Source organism: Camelina sativa, chromosome 11 (genome assembly GCF_030686135.1).
Source record: "Camelina sativa cultivar CO46 ecotype springtype chromosome 11, ASM3068613v1".
NCBI classification, from domain to species: Eukaryota; Viridiplantae; Streptophyta; class Magnoliopsida; order Brassicales; family Brassicaceae; genus Camelina; species Camelina sativa.
In genome coordinates this window covers 18,218,661-18,236,153 of record NC_141890.1, presented here as the reverse complement: position 1 = coordinate 18,236,153, position 17,493 = coordinate 18,218,661, and the positions used below count along the sequence as shown (strand labels likewise).

Here is a 17,493-nt window from a genome sequence, read left to right as displayed (position 1 = left end):
AAAATCAAATCCACATGGATGATGAGTTATACACGTCCACTAAAAACTACTTGTGTTTTGGTGAAATAATTGTTGTTAACTATCAAACAATTTTAACCTCATCATATCTCCTAAAAAACTAAGCATGAGACCATTCATTATATCATATCCTAAACCCAAAATCCAAAACCTCAAAACCCTAAACCCTAAACCCTAAACCCTAAATCCTAAACCTTAAACCCTAAAGCCTAAACTCTAACACCTAAATCCTAAACTTTAGACCTTAACCTTAGATCATAAACCATAATCATAAATTTAATTTCATAGAAACTTTAACAAATGTAATCAAATATGAAGATCTTTTACTATAAAACATGAAATTGACCTACCCCAACTTGTAAACCCTAAACCTTAAATTAGGCCAAATTTTTGACTTCTTGCATTACATTCTTTATAAATTTCCAAATTCATTGATGTTGTTCGCTATTATTTGGATGGTTAACATGCATAGATGGATACTTATTTTGGATGACCAGAGAAAAAAGCATATGATTAGTTAAACAACTTGTGGTTTAGTAAAGTAGTCATGGTAAACTATCAAACGATTTTAATCTTTCATGTCCATAAAATCAAGTCCACATGGACGCTAAATTATACACGTCCACTAAAAACTACTTGTGTTTTGGTGAATTAGTCATTTTTAACTACCAAACAATTTTAACCTCATCATATCCCCTAAAAACCTAAGCATGAAACCGTTCATGATATCCTATACTAAACTCTAAACCCTAAATCTCTAAGCCCTAAACCCTAAACCCTAAATCCTAAATTTTAGATCATAAACCATAATCATAAATTTAAATTCATAGTAATTATAACAAATATAGCCAAATCTGAAGATTTTTTACTAGAAAGCATAAAACTGATGATCAATAACATATGAAAAAAATTTGATGGATGATATTATATATATTGAACATGAAACTAAATAATCATAAACATATAAGCATCTGGATTTGATTTTGTAGATGATAAATATATCAAAATACAAAATTTTAAAAAGATAAAATGTGGCTAAGGAATATATATATTGTTATCCACTACTCAAGATTATTCAAACACATATATCAAAGAAAGGGAGTAAGATAAACAAATAAAATATAAATTATTTGAAAATAGAGAGAGAGTTAGAGAGGGTGAGAAAAAAAGATAAAGGAAAGAAAATAGAGTAAAAAATAAAAAATAAAAGAAAGATGTGTGTTGAGAAATAAAATGTTTGGAGAGAGAGAGAGTTAGAGGGTAAGAAAATAAAACACAATAAGAAAAGTGTATGGTGGTTCAAAACAGAGCCAACTCATACTGGATGAAGCAAAAGCTTTAAGCATCATATTTTTTTTTGTAATTTTAGGGGCATCAATTTTTAGTTTGTACGTCTGAATTGTCTTCTACCTTTTATTATCTCTTCTTTTTATTTGTTTTATATTTGGAGTCTAGTTATTTAAAGTATACATTTTGGATTTTATATCATATTAACGTGTTACTCTTAGTCTTAGCTATTATAAGTTTTTTTTCTTCTCTTGGTTTCTAAAATTTAAACAAGTACTGTTTAAAATCCATCTTTCGAAGCTTTGAATCCAAAATTTTAACACATTACTTATAAACACATTTTGACCAAAAAAATATATCAAAAATATTACAATGCATATTGCCATAGATGTTTTGGATTTTTTTAGTACTCTTTTTTGTTCTTCAAACACTTTAAATTCTTATAATATGCTTAATTTATTTCATAATATACTTATATAATCTTATGTATATAGAAAAAAGAAGTCAGTGGGCAACTATTTTTGACCATGCTTTAGGCATCATTTACCTACAGACCGTCCATCTTCGAAAATGTGTTAGAATGCAATTTTTTTATAGAAAGTGTGTTAGAATGCAAATATTCCTTATTATTGTTTGCTTCTAAAATACATACAAAAGCACATTGATAAAAATAGAAAGACTGCAGAGAGAGACTGAGAGAGATCTCTAATCGTAGTTAGTCGTATCAGAGATGACAAATCCAGGCATTTCAAAAGAGTAAGTGAACTTCTCGACATCATCCTTTAGCTCATCCATCTCCTTGTTGTTCACCAAACCCTTGTTAAAGTCTTCCGTCAGCTCACCGTACTGATTCTGGATCTCCAACGTGAGTGTCACGGCACGGCTCAAGAACTCTCCTATCTGCTCAAAGTCTCTCTCCACCAATCCTCTTGAGGTCATCGCGGGTGTACCAATTCTTACACCTCCGGGAGCAAGAAAACTAGTGTCTCCAAATACTGCATTCCTGTTCAATGTTATGTAGCACAAATCGCAGAGCTTCTCAAGCTTGTCACCTGGCAGAAGCAGATGCATATCTAACATCAGAGACAGTTCGGTATATAAAGAATTAATGGTGGATTTTTTCTCACTGACCGGTTAATCCAAGAGGGCGAAGATCCCAGAGAATGAGGTGGTTGTCAGTTCCACCGGTTACAATACAGTATCCCTTGGCCATCAAGTAGTTTGCTAGGCATGCAGCATTGGCTTTCACCTGTTTTGCATAAACCTTGAAGCTAGGAGCCATTGCCTGCTTCAATGCAACAGCTAGAGCACCGATCTTATTATTGTGAGGACCACTTTGAAGCGCAGGGAATACAGCAAAGTTGATTTTTTCCTCAAGGTCAAAAACAGCACCCTCGGGTTGCCCCTCCTTGGCTGGTTTTGCGCCCTTCCTGTAGAAGATCATACCGGCCCTTGGACCTCTTAAGCTCTTGTGAGTTGAGGTTGTCACAATGTCACAGTACTCAAACGGGTCTGTGGCTTCCTGTGAACATAATAAACAGAGTTCACACCGCACCACTTGAGAGACATCAAAAGTAAGATCAAAAGATTTTAACAATGTGATATGATTTGTTCTCCGAGACTAGCTCAATCAAAATGCTACACGAAACCAGATCTAACATAAACGCAAGTTATTAATATGTTTAGATTATAGCAAGAGATGTTTGATGCTAAAATATATTTCAGTTACTGTCAAAAGTTTATAAATACATAGCAGGGGCCATAATGCTAGTATATATATTATACCTGAGCAGCAACAAGGGCACTGTTGTGAGCCATGTCGCAGAGCAAAAAAGCCCCAACCTCGTCCGCGACAGCCCTGAATCTCGCGTAATCCCATTCTCTAGGGTAAGAAGTACCTCCACAGATGATTAACTTAGGCCTAAAATCCATAGCCTTCTCCTCAAGCTTGTCGTAATCAATGTAACCAGTGGTGGAATCAACCTTGTACGGAAAGTTTTCGAAGTAGATCGAGGTCGCCGAGATGTTCTTCCCACCAGAGGTATAGTAACCATGAGTCAAATGACCACCTGAAGGCAGATCAAGCCCCATCATACGATCATGGGGCTGGAGCAAGGCGGTGTAGGCTGCGAAATTGGCAGGGGAACCAGAGTAAGGCTGAACGTTAACGCCCCATTTCTCTGGATCACAATGGAAAGCCTCGAGAGCGCGTGAGCGGCAGAGACTCTCGATCTCATCGATGAACTCGGTACCTCCGTAGTAACGATTACCAGGCAGACCTTCCGAGTATTTATTTGTGAGCGGACTTCCGAGAGCTTCCATGACGGCTAAGGATGTGAAATTCTCGGCTGCGATGAGTTCGATTCCTCGATATTGCCGGCGTTTCTCCTTCTCGATTAGGCCGTGGATCTCCGGATCGACGGAGTCAAGATGCGTGTTTCCCCAAGAAGAGACTGCTTCCATATCTGACATTGGAGGGATAGAGACTTTTTGGCGGGTCTTTACATGATAAGATATGTGTCGTGCAAGCAAAACTAAGCATTTGACATTTTTTGGGTGATTTTGTAGAATTAAGGATGACATTTTGGTTGCTTTAGAATCAAGTAATTCCAAGTCAAGTCTGTCTTTTAAAGAGGGAAAAAGACATTATCCATTTTTGTAATCCAATGTGTTCACCAAGGAAACTAATTTAATTTTGCCATGACAACTAATATTGATGACAAGTTTAATATATAAAGACTTAGTAGATCACGCAAGCAAACAATGTCTTTAATTATGATTGACTAAGATAATATCAACAGGCTCATTTGTTTATGATTGACCATGTGTGCAATAATATAAAGACCATACTTCTTCTGTATAAGAATCCAATTGCACTTGTATATTCTAGAATTCAAAAGTAAGATTAAGAAACTTAACTAAAAAATATCTCTCTTTATTGCTTTAGAAAATCTCTCAAAAACTAAAGCTCCTAAACTCTTAATCTCTCTTAAGTTATGCAACAAATTCGCATCTCCTTATATAGAGAACACCTTGACCAAAACCTAAACACATTAGAAAATATATTTAGATAACTCCTAAAGATATTGGTCCTTATGTCTTTATTAAACCATAACTTGGTTGGCTTATGACTCAAGCCATGTCAAGCTTATCCAACATTCACCACCTTAAGCTGGAACTGATCTTTGACAAATCATGAACTCCAACAAGGTCCCTCATCTCCATGAACTTGATTCTTCCTATAGCCTTAGTGAGTATGTTTGACATTTTTTGGGTGATTTTGTAGAATTAAGTATGACATTTTGGTTGCTTTAGAATCTAGTAATTTCAAGTCAAGTCTGTCTTTTAAAGAGGGAAAAAGACATTATCCATTTTTGTAATCCAATGTGTTCACCAAGGAAACTAATTTAATTTTGCCATGACAATTAATAATATTGATGACAAGTTTAATATATAAAGACTTATTAGATAACGCAAGCAAACAATGTCTTTAATTATGATTGACTAAGATAATATCAACAGGCTCATTTGTTTATGATTGACCATGTGTGCAATAATATAAAGACCATACTTCTTCTGTATAAGACTCCAATTGCACTTGTATATTCTAGAATTCAAAAGTAAGATTAAGAAACTCAAGTAAAAATATCCCTCTTTATTGCTTTAGAAAATCTCTCAACAACTAAAGTTCCTAAACTCTTAATCTCTCATAAGTTATGCAACAAGTTTGCATCTCCTTATATAGAGAACACCTTGACCAAAACCTAAACACATTAGAAAAATATATTTAGATAACTCCTAAACATATGTATCTCTAGATAACTCCTAAAGATATTGGTCCTTATCTCTTTATTAAACCATAACTTGGTTGGCTTATGACTCAAGCCATGTCAAGCTTATCCAACATTCACCTCCTTAAGCTTGAAATTGATCTTTGACAAATCATGAACTCCAACAAGGTCCCTCATCTCCTTGAACTTGATTCTTCCTAGAGCCTTAGTGAGTATGTTAGACATTTTTTGGGTGATTTTGTAGAATTAAGTATGACATTTTGGTTGCTTTAGAATCAAGTAATTCCAAGTCAAGTCTGTCTTTTAAAGAGAGAAAAAGACATTATCCATTTTTGTACTCTAATGTGCAGTTCACCAAGGAAACTAATTTAATTTTGCCATGACAACTAATATTGATGACAAGTTTGTTCTTAATTATAATTTTTGCAAGACATATAAAGACTTAGATAAAACAATGACTCATATTTTTATGCTTGACCATGTGCAATAATAATAAAAGACCACACTTGTACTGTATATCTATAAAGACTCCAATTCCAGTTACTCATGATATTACTCAAGCAATGAAGCAAACATTACTCATTTTTAAGATTGACCATGTGCAATAATAATAGATAGAGTCTTGTATTCCATTTTCCCCCATACTTCATAAGCAAAGCTACCATAGAAAGATTTACGGTAATACGGTATTAGTTGAGACGTTTCCCTCATACAGAGTTGCATGTTACGGTATTATATACTATTTTTGTATCATTGACAATACTTTAACTATATTTGCTACATCACACTACTATTTTTGTATGATTGTCTTCTTTGAAAAGTTGACTATGTAATAGAGACAGCATATGTGTGTTGAGGTCAGAACCACGTCTATGGGACTTGTGCGACCTCCTTTGATTGGTTCTTAAATTTATTTAAAATTATATTCATTGATTTTTAAAATCAAGTGAGATCAGAAAGTATATTAAGAACGGTTCTTATTTCACTCTACCTTTCTCTCTCTAGATTCATGTTACGTGGCTCACAAGGATTATGCCGGGAGTAAGACCACCTGTGGAGAGAAACCCTCATGATATTTGTAGGTGCTAAAAACCTCAATTTTTTTTTTTTTTGGTAAAAGGTTAAATTTTATACCAAATTTTCTGTTTTTCTGTACAAAAGAAAATAAGAAGCTAGAAAGGAAAGCTAATACAATGGAAATAAAGAGCTAGAAAGGAATTTGGGGAGTCAGTCGATCCTGGCAGCGAGATAAGGCGGTTGCGAATAGTTCGATCCACCTTGGCTTGAAGCGTTGCGGAAGGGGTGGCGACATTGGTGAAGACTCTGGCATTGCGTTCCCGCCACAGAAGGTAGCAAGCGACTTGCAGGACAAGCTTGAGGAGAATAGACAGCTGGGCTTGAGGAGGTTGCCGAGTTTGAGAGATCCAGGTGGAGACTGCAGTTAGATCAGTAGGTGGGGAGGGCGAAATCCGTGAAGCAAAAACCTCCCAAACCTCCTTAGAATACGCACAAGAGAAAAATAGATGTTCATGACTTTCTATCCCAGACGAACAGAGGATACAGTCCGGAGGTATATTCATCCCCCAAGCTAGTAGTCTGTCTCTAGTGTGTAGCCTGCGTTGAAAAGCCAGCCATGTGATAAACGAATATCTCGGAACCGCTGCTTTGAACCAGACCGTCTTACACCAAGGCACTTGCGCAGAGGAAGATCGAAGTAGCTCCCAAGTTGCCTTAGAAGAGAATGTGGTTGCGTATGTGTTGGCCGATCGTTTCCAGAGATAGACATCATCCCCTTTGTCATCCTCAGGAGGAGAGATGGTCGTAAGAGTGGCCATAAAATCTTGCTGGGAGACTGATCTAGCAGCAGGTAACCTCCAATCTCCATTCTGGCAGCGACAACTCTTGCACTCAGCTGTATTTTGAGCTGTCGGGGTCCATTCCTTCCAATGAAATCAACTAACGGGCCATGTGCACACCAAGTGTCATGCCAGAAAGATGTCGTTCGTCCATTACCGAGTTCACAACGCATGAGATCCTTGAGAAAATGTCTGTGTTTTAGCATGTCCCTTACCGCTCTAGGGAGTCTTTGAGAGTCTTCCATGATCCAGAAACTTTTCCGGTGGAAGACGTTGCAATGCAACCAAGCAAACCACAGCGAGCCCGCCTTTGCAAAGAAGTTCCATAACAGTTTCAACTGGAACACGACCTGAAAGTCCTGCAATCTCCTAATGCCTAACCCTCCTTCCGCCTTTGGTTTACAGACATCATCCCACGCCACTCTCGCACCCCGTGCAGACTCAGTCTTATTTTTCCAGAGGAAACCAGCACAAAGGGAATCCACCTTCTCGTAGAACTTTTTGGGTAGGGCGAAGACAGAGCTCCAGAAGTTCACCATACCGTAGATCACAGAAGAAATGAGTCTGATCTTACTGGAGAAGGATAAGCTTTTGATAGTCCACGTATGCAGCTTCGATGTTATCCTCTCCAAGAAAGGCTGCAGAGTTGCAAAGGAGATCCTCGCGGGGTTGAGTGGCAATCCTAGATACCGAGTGGGAAACGACCCCACTTTAATGCCTGTCAAGGCACTTAAAACATCGACTTGAATCTCCGAGTAGCCCCCAAAGAAGATTTCGGACTTAGCAGGATTCATGTCTAGACCACTAAGCGCCCTGAAGTGGCGCATAACACCAGCAATCCCCGTCAAAGAGTGCCGAGCACCATCCGTGAATACTAATAGGTCATCTGCAAACAGAAGGTGGGTTACCAGGGGTGAGGAACATCGAGGGTGCAACCTGAATGTGCCTGCAGCGGCTGCAGCTTCAAGAAGCCTCGATAAGACTTCCATGACCATGATGAAGAGGTAAGGTGAGATGGAGTCACCTTGACGTAAACCCTTTGCCGCTGAGAAAAACCCTGCCAATTCTCCATTAATTGCTATAGAGTACCTTGGCGAAGAAATACATTCTCGAATCCAAGAACAGAACAGAGGAGGAAAAACCTGAGCTTCAAGAACCTTTAACACAAAATCCCAACAGACAGTATCAAAGGCTTTCCGGATGTCGACCTTCACCATACAGCTCTTTGGACAACTTGTCTTTTGGTAGTCCCTTACTAGCTCCGAGGCCAGAAGTACATTTTCTCCCAAAATTCGACCTTTCAAGAACGCCGCTTGGTTTGGACTGATGCATTCCAGAAGAACAGGCTTCATTCTGTTGGCGATTACTTTAGATATGACCTTGTAGATCAAATTACAGCAACTAATAGGTCTGAAATCACTCAGCCTGCTTGCCTCAGGAATTTTTGGAATTAGTGCGATGATGGTACAGTTGAGATCTTTGAGCAACCGACCATTACGAAAGAATTCTTGGACTGCAGATATTACCGTGGCTCCTAATATGCCCCATGAAGCTCGAAAGAACTCCACCGGAAACCCATCTGGGCCTGGGCTCTTGTTTAGGGGCATTGCGAACACCACTGCCTTTATTTCTTCAGGAGAGACGACCTTCTGTAGGTCCTGAACCTGAGCCTCCGAGCATCGAAAAGGTAATATCCCTCTAAGCTCATCCACTAAGACTGGCGAGACTAGGAGCTTAGTGTTCCCCATAATACCCTTGAAATAATTTGCTGCATAAGCTTTGATGGCAGAGATATCCGTGATCCTTGTTCCATCCTGATCACACAAGAAGTGAATGTGGTTTCTCGCTGCCCGTTGTGAAACTGACTTGTGAAAGAATGCGGTGTTCCTGTCCCCCAGATGTAGCCACAGTATTCTGGATTTTTGGCGATAGAACTTCTCCTCAGCAGAAATCAGCGTGTGCCAAAGAGTTCGAGCTTCATGCTCCTCCCTAGCAGCTTGAACATCCGGGTTTGATAACAGCTGTCTTTGGAGATTTGCAACCTTATCCACTTGATTCTTAACTCTCAGACTGATATCACTGTAGTGTCATTTGTTCAGAGCCGAAGAACCATCTTTAACTTTCGCACAGCCCTAACAAGTTTGAACTGACAAGTTCCCTGGATTTGAAGTGGATCCCAAGCTTGAGATACTGAGTCTTTGAACTGCGGGTGCTCAATGACATGCTGAAAGAACTTAAAGGGCTTACGAGTAGACCTTCGCAAAGCGGGTAGATGGAATAAGCAGGCAGCATGATCAGATTGTAGTGGCTCCAGGAACTCTGCATAGGATTCCGGATAAGAGTCTGCCCACGCCTGATTGATGAAAGCATGGTCGATCTTCTTTGAGGTGGGGTTGTCTTCCTGATGGCTCCACCACGTGAAAGGAACCCCTTTGGCCTGCGCCTCAAAGAGCTCAGCTTCCTGAATGGCAAGATTGAAGTCCTCTATGCCTGATGAGTCCACGTCCTGAATAAGATGGTGAGAGTGCTGAGAGGTTCGCAGGATTTGATTGAAGTCCCCCACCACTGCCCAAGGAACACGACTGACTGGAGTGTTTGCATTAAGCCAAGATAAATCATCCCAAAGAGGTAGATGCGCTTCTAGCAGATTAAAGCCATAGGCAAAAGATATTGTAATATTTAGACTAAACGACTGAATAAAGAAGCCGCAAGTAATAAGTTGTGAGGAGACATGATACACAACCATAGATACCGAGGGGTCCCAACATACCACGATCCTAGCTGTACTGTGGTGGTCGAAGTTACCAAAAAAATTCCACCCCTGAGGGACTGCTCTAGCAACCCTTCCCGCATTAGCCGAAAAAATATGCGTTTCCAAAAACGCTCCGAAAAGTGGCCTATGGATTAAAATCCAATCCTTTGTAAAGTCCTGACGTCTGGTACTATTCAGACCTCTTATATTCCACACAAAAAACATCGATACTTATTAATGTGAAGTCGATACAAAAAACCTCAATTTAATAAACTCTGATTGATAAAGAAAGACGTCAAACTGGATTTATATTGATAAATTTTAGTTTTTGCAAAGTTACAAGTGTCCGCCCTCTCAAACTATGGAGAGGCATTTATATTGACAAACCCTAACATCAATCCCCGGATCTTCTCCGGCGATCTCGCCCTGTTTCTCCACGATCTCCACAACGTATCCCGAGATCCCTTCTTGCACTTGACTTGGCCTTCTTCTCGATTGATCTTTTTCTTATGGGCCTATCACAGACCCAACATTACTCCTTAAGATCGCAATTTAATAGGCTTTGTTGACGGGCCTTAGGTCGGCGAAACCCAACACCAACAGTATCCCAATATTATTTAAATTATAAAACTTGTTTCTTTTTAAGTTAAAAAACTATTTACTATTAATTAAAATTTGATACCTCCAATGGTAGCTGTACAATAAAGAATTATAATATGTTAAATAAAAATTATTTTATTAATAATTTTAAACATTTTACATTTTATAAAACTGGAAAATAATTGCATTTTTTATTTTATACAACTGGAAAATAATTACATTATACATTTTCTAAGTTTAGTAACTAACTGAAGAACTTATATTCATGAATGTGCAAAATTACAAGAAACAAAAAAACTGTCAAGTTATTTACCCTTTCTTTGTATCAACAAGAATCATACTGTCATTTGTAACAGAATCTGTATGAACTAGGAGCAAGGAGAATTGGAGTGATATCGTTACTGCCGATGGGTTGCCTTCCTGCAGCTATCACTCTGTTCGGTTCAGGAAACAAAAGCTGTGTCGAGAGACTGAACAACGATGCTGTCATGTTCAACACCAAACATGAGACCACAGCCCAATTATTGATGAATAGACACTCAGGCCTCAAGCTGATCGCCTTTAATGTCTACCAACCTTTCCTGGACGTCATCACCAACCCAATTGACAATGGTACGAGCCTGCATATGCAAGTTTCAAATCCTTATTCAACTTTAAGCCATGATAGAGTGAGCTACTCAAAGGAAGAATTTCTCAGATATTTAATCTCGCTTGCAACTAACAAGATCATCTTCTTATCTTTAAACCTTATAAAGGCTCTGGCCTCGATTTGGCCATCTACATTTTCGGTTCAGATATTTTACCCACGATTTTTGTGGTATTTGAGTATAGACTATACTGTATAGTACATGTAAATTGTTATTATAAATGATTAATGTATTCTAATTTTTACTATTGGATATTAATGTATCAAAACAGAGTAACGATCATGCTAATACGTACCAGCCATCCACGTTGACAGCATCAGGAATTTTAATTATGTTGAAAATAACCCATAACCTGTCCTCCTTTGGAGTCACTTACAAGTAGCTTTTGAACATCAAGATCCAATGACTAAGAAAAATCTCTTCCACCGATATTTCCAACCTACAGGACAAACTAAGCATGGAAAGGTAAGCAAGCTAGAAAAAAGGTAATACCAGTTCTATGTAGTAAAATGGCTTTGAATCCTGAAATGATAGAGCACAAAAGACGTAATGTATTCAAAGAGTTGCACTAAAATTGTCATTTAACTACATCTCTCAATCAGAAAGACCTCACCCTGCTGTAAAACAAAACGTTGGCTTAACCTGTTTTTCTGGATACTTTGGCGCAGATATAAGAGAAACCGCCTCCATATGGCCAAAATCCTTATCGTAGCCTAGCATATGTATATAAAGCATTTTCCAGTCATATTTTCTACTTTTATATGGTGTCAAAACCTGTAAAATTTAAAAACAACATGGAGAGTAATCAAAGAGTGCATGAATAAATCATTCCTACAATGAAACTCAAAAAAAAAAGAATAGATCTGGTGTTGGTCCAATTGGCCACATATGGACACAACAGGCAGGGTACACAGATATGCTACATATGGTATGGAACCATAATTCCACCCAAATCATCTTACATCAACACAGCTTACTCTTCTACTTCGTAATTTGCTATTCAAAACTTTCATGCAACCAACCTTGATTTCTTTCCTTACACCATCACTAGATAACCGAATTTACTGTCTAGCCGTTCTTTCCTTATGCGTCACAATAATACAAAAATTGTTTATGCCACTAGCAAGAGAGACCCCTTTACATATACAATTTTCTGAACTAAATGATTTAATTCAAATCTAGAGCGACAGTGAGGTGTGAAAGCTGAAATTTATATTGCCGTATTAAAGATGCCATGAAGCATAATTATCGGCTGCTTACTGCATATTGTAACGGCTTATTTAACAGAGGCTGATGCTGTTTCCAAGCCTTATGGTGTTTGGTTTCAACTTTCAAGAGGTGAATAGTAATAGAATGATCAATCCAGTTGGACCAGTAGTTGTCACTATTGTACTTCCTATAGACTCATTTCTCAGTTCATATAAGAAGAACTGGTTCATCATCGATCGTTCACTCTTCTACTTAATCTTTAATTATGTAATAATAAATTGTATGATTTCACCCTAATAGTGACAGCTTACGTAGCGGCTGGCGCCACAGCTCACACGCCTGTCTTTTTCAAAGAGAATTTGTGACAACTCTCAAATATTAATCTCCACCACTGTTTTGAGTAGTCAAAAGAAACTGCGTTTGCATTTTTGAATAGTCAAACGAAATCTTCAGGCTTTGGAGCAGTTAAGCTTCAATCTCCTCCACAAATTTAAGAGTCAATTCAATGATCTAGAGTCAGGTCTTCGATTTTATGTAGAATCAATTAGTCTTCACAGAAGACATTTCATATCAAGCTTTAATTTACTCCACAAATGTGAGACAATCCAAAGATCAATTCGTTTCACAGAAAACACAAAAAAAAAAAAAAAAAAAAAAAATGTAGGATGCATTATTGTAGTGAGAGGAGGAGGATAACAATAAAATGGAGCTTGTGTTTAATCTTCTGCCTTTCTTACTCAAGGCTTGTGATTGCTTCTCCTGCTAACCATGTGTGCCTTCCAGAGGGATGCTCTTTTGGAGTTCAAGAACGAGTTTTATATCCCAAGCCCCGATTCTGATTACATGATGTTTAAAACGAAGACAGAGACGTGGATGAACAACACTGATTGCTGTTCTTGGGATAGTGTCTCTTGTGATCCTAAGACTGTGATACGCCCAAAATTCGAGGATCACTCAGCCGGACTAAAAAGGATAGAAACTCGCCAAGGTGCAAGGTGCAACAAGGGAGATTTGATGGATTGAGGGGTCGCACAGCAGTTGCAGAAGGCTGCTGATATTCCCAACTCCAATCAATGCTAGATATGACACACTAGTCCAGCAAAAGGAGGCTGTTGCTTGGATATTACACACCAAGAAACAAATAAATGTTCAAGACAAAGAACAAAGAGATAAACTCATAAAATGAAAAGGAAAATTGATTGATTATTCTCAAATGAGATTACATAAGTTTATATAGAGATAAAAAACTTGGTCTCAAAGCCAAATATTATTCTTGAAACTAAAACACAATAAAGATAGATAGTTGAATGAAGATTCAACTCTTTGAAGTTTGTCTTCCCAAGGTGTCCTTCCCAAGGTGAGTTGAACTCAATTTTCGTCACTCCTCTTTGACCACAAAATAAAGTGATAATTTTGGGCTTTCTTGGACTTGAATTAGGCTCAAAGTGGACTGGACTTGATAGGTATCATCCCCAATAGTATCTCTCATGCTCTCTTTATTCATAAGCTCTTGAACTGGCCCATTAAGGGTTTCTTTGATCTTTTCTCTCTTTGACTCTTTGGTCCAACTTACTGATGAGAAACAACATGGGTTGTACCATTTCTTCACATTGGGCTTAGTAGAAACACCTCCTGGTTGCCAAACATAATTCTGGAAGCACCTAAACCAATTGGACCTAAAATTCTTCATGTGAAGAACTAGGTTGACATCCTTTGGCAAATGAAGCGTAACTTTGTGGTTTGTTGGCCAGATCTTGTGTTCTTGGGCTTGTTGGAAACATAAGAGATCCATTAACATCCTCCAACCGATTTCGTGTCGAAATTGATTCTGAGTTAGTCTGTGTAACACGATATTTGGCTCAGACGCGAAACTGGGACTGGGACAGATCCACTGATTTGAAATATCCATATCTTTCAAGTATGAACTTCTTTAATGTGCTTCCAATTCTCAGTGATTCTAGGATGGATCAAGATTCCAGAACATTTTGGTTCATACCTTTAATCCTTTTGAATTGGTCGGACTCTTCCTTTGAATACTCGTAGGTCCAAATCGCGTAGCCATGAGTTCACCTGAGTTGTAAAATGAATAACTTCTTCATCTGAACTCTGATTGGACTGACTCCACCTCGAGATATGCTCTAGATGAGGTAAGAATGTATCCCAAATAGTAGTTTGGCTGGAAGAGTTGACCTTTAACTTCGATCGTGGTGAGCAAGACTCAAGGGTCGTCTTGGATGGTCTCATGATCACATTAGACTGGCAAGGTCGTTGAGTTAGACCTCATTGGCAGTGATCTCAATGGCCCTTTGAGATCTAATAGTAGCCTGTTTAGACTACAACATCTTCAAAGCATAGATCTTAGCTTCAGTAATCTCTCGGGTATTCTACCGGATTCCATTGGCAACCTCAAATATTTGAGGGTCTTGAGTCTTGGTGATTGCAAATTCATGGGAAAGATTCCATCCTCACTCGGAAATCTTACTTATCTCACTAATCTTGATCTTTCTTATAATGATTTCAATAGTGAGCTACCGTATTCCATCGACAACCTCAAATATTTGAGGGTTTTGAATTTCCTAAATAGCAATCTCTTTGGAAAGATTCCTTCTTCATTCGGAAGTCTTTCTTATCTCACTGATCTTGATCTTTCTAGAAATGATTTCACTAGTGAAGGACCAGACTCGACTAACAGATTTTCAACTAGTGCTACTCAACTTGAGCTCGCTCGTCCGCATAGACCTTAGTTCTAACCAGTTCAAAGGTATGCTCCCATCTAATATGAGCAGCCTTTCTAAACTGGAGTCTTTTGATATTAACGAGAATTTATTTTCTAGACCTGTTCCCTCTTCTCTCTTCATGATCCCTTCGTTGATTGAACTTAACCTGGGACGTAACCACTTCACCGGTCCTCTTGAGATTTTGAATTTCGTCTCTTCACAATATAACCTTTCAAAATTATACATTGGAGAAAACAATCTCAGTGGACCAATCCCAGGATCTATATCGAAACTAGTCGGACTCTCGGAACTTAGCCTCTCTTTCTGGAACACAGGAGGGGACATTGTTGATTTCAGCATCTTCTTGCATCTCAAGTCACTTACCTCAGTTGATCTTTCAGGGATTCATTTGAATATCAGTTCAACGCTCCATCTTCCCTCAAGCATGAGAAACTTGGTTTTATCATCCTGCAAAATTGATGAATTCCCCAAGTTTCTACAAAACCACACCAGTTTGTATAGTTTAGACATCTCTGCCAATCAAATTAAAGGCCAACTACCAGAATGGTTATGGAGTCTTCCAGAGTTGGGGTATGTAAACATTGCTCATAATTCCTTTAGTGGAGAACTAACTATGTTACCAAACTCTACTGTCGATAGCTTTATAGCCTCTGATAATCAGTTTTCGGGAGAGATTCCTAGAGCAATATGCGAAGTTGGTAGACTTGATCTTTCCAACAACAACTTCAGCGGTTTTATTCCCCGGTGTTTTGGAGTTTCCAATACATCTCTTTCGATCTTGCATCTTCGAAATAACAGTCTCTCTGGTGTTATTCCAGAGGAATCTTTGCATGGTTACTTGAGATCGCTTGATGTTGGTCTCAACCGGTTATCAGGACAACTTCCCAAGTCGCTGATCAACTGCAGTTATCTCCAGTTTCTGAACTTGGAAGATAACAGAATCAATGACAAATTTCCATTCTGGTTGAGTTCGTTGCCCAATCTGCAGATTCTTTTCCTTCGTTCTAACGACTTCTATGGGCCAAATAGCTTCTCCTAGGGATTCTTTGAGTTTCCCCACTCTACAAATTTTTGACATTTCTGAAAATCACTTCAGTGGGGTCTTGCCATCAAATTACTTTATTGGTTGGAGTGTAATGGCATCAGTCGTAGACGTTATTGATAATACGCCTGGATTTACGCTTGTAGGAGGTGACCGAGATTTCTATCATAAATCTGTGGTTTTGGCGAACAAAGGATTGGATATGGAAGTGGTAGGGAGAGGTTTCACAATCTACAAAACCATGGATGTCTACGGAAACAAATTCGAAGGAGGTATTCCTGAATCCATCGGTTTACTTAAGGAACTGATTATCCTCAACATGTCAAACAACGCTTTCACAGGCCATATTCCACCATCTTCGTCAAACTTGGCCAATCTCCAATCATTAGATTTATCTCAAAACATATTATCCGGCGAAATCCCCCCAAACCTCGGGAAACTCACGTTTTTGGTGTGGATGAACTTTTCGTACAATAGGCTTTTGAAGGTCCAATACCAAAAGCCACTCAGATTCAGAGCCAGAACATTTCTTCTTTCGCAGAGAACCCCGGGCTTTGCGGTCCTCCTCTCCTAAAAAAATGTGGTGGAGTAGAACATGATGAAGACGATGAAGAAAAGGAAGAGAAAGATCAGGTACTGAGCTGGATAGCAGCTGCAGTAGGCTATGTGCCTGGTTTGTTCTGTGGACTCACCATTTCCTACATATTCACTTGATAGGCTAAGAGTTCCCCAACTTCTCTACTTTTCTTCTCCATGAGGCTGTAAAAATGATCAATAATAAAAGTGTCTTCTCTTACATTTGTATCGTTTGGATCTCTCATCTTGAGAATTTGTCTTTTTTCTTGTGTTACTTTTATCTTTACCTTTATAATATATTGTGTCGCTGAAGACATGTCAAATGAATGAACAACTGTGGCCTGTGGGTGGCTCTGTTACAACAGAGGCTGGATCATCTACAACATAACTACTCAACAAAGAAACTTTCTATGGCCTTTTTACAATTCATATGATCGATCATTCAAGTTCTTATCTACGTTTCCCTTCAAATATACGTTTGCTTTTCAGTTGCTACCACGTCATTTTTCATCTTTGAAGAGATATTCTTCGGTACGTACTCTAAGCTTCTTAGGCTCCATCTCCATTTATGGTAAACTGTTTACTCTATAGGGTTAAAACTTATGATTGCTTTTTTTTTTTTTTTTTTTTTGTGAGAGACTGAGACTCCGAGAGTGAGTCATATACTACCCTCAGTAGTCATGTAAGACAAGAGATCCCTCTGATCGTGGCGTGGCGAGGCACTTATACAGCTATACATCCCTTTTAAAATGAATTTGCAATATACTGTATATAAAGACTCCAATAACACATGCATTAACACTTATACGTATAGTACTTCAAGCAAACATGGCTCATTTTATGATAGACCATGTGCAATAATATAAAAGATCATACTTCTTCTTCCGTATAAATTTACCTGAATCAATCATAATAATGAATAATATCAGATTAATTGATTTTCTTTTTAAGACATCAAGACTCAATAGTGTTGGATA

At 38.4% G+C, this 17,493-nt stretch overlaps 1 protein-coding gene, 1 long non-coding RNA gene and 1 pseudogene across 2 annotated transcripts; 1 reads left to right on the top strand and 2 right to left on the bottom strand.

Annotated features, from left to right (window-relative positions):
- Positions 1–1,746: 1,746 nt before the first annotated feature.
- LOC104732320 (serine hydroxymethyltransferase 5) lies at positions 1,747–3,885 on the bottom strand. The gene is made up of 3 exons (XM_010451850.3): positions 3,091–3,885; positions 2,437–2,827; positions 1,747–2,357 (listed from the first exon to the last, which is right to left on the bottom strand). Exons 1-3 carry the CDS (start codon positions 3,775–3,777, stop codon positions 2,011–2,013), a joined length of 1,425 nt encoding a protein of 474 aa, XP_010450152.2. The 5' UTR covers positions 3,778–3,885; the 3' UTR covers positions 1,747–2,010.
- A 6,580-nt stretch (positions 3,886–10,465) lies between these two features.
- On the bottom strand, positions 10,466–12,131 carry LOC147934199 (uncharacterized). The gene is made up of 4 exons (XR_015570671.1): positions 11,974–12,131; positions 11,594–11,725; positions 11,247–11,390; positions 10,466–10,924 (listed from the first exon to the last, which is right to left on the bottom strand). It is a non-coding gene; the product is annotated as an uncharacterized LOC147934199 (long non-coding RNA).
- A 694-nt stretch (positions 12,132–12,825) lies between these two features.
- Positions 12,826–16,654, top strand: LOC104733696 (receptor-like protein 50 pseudogene; annotated as a pseudogene).
- The last annotated feature ends 839 nt before the right edge of the window (positions 16,655–17,493 follow it).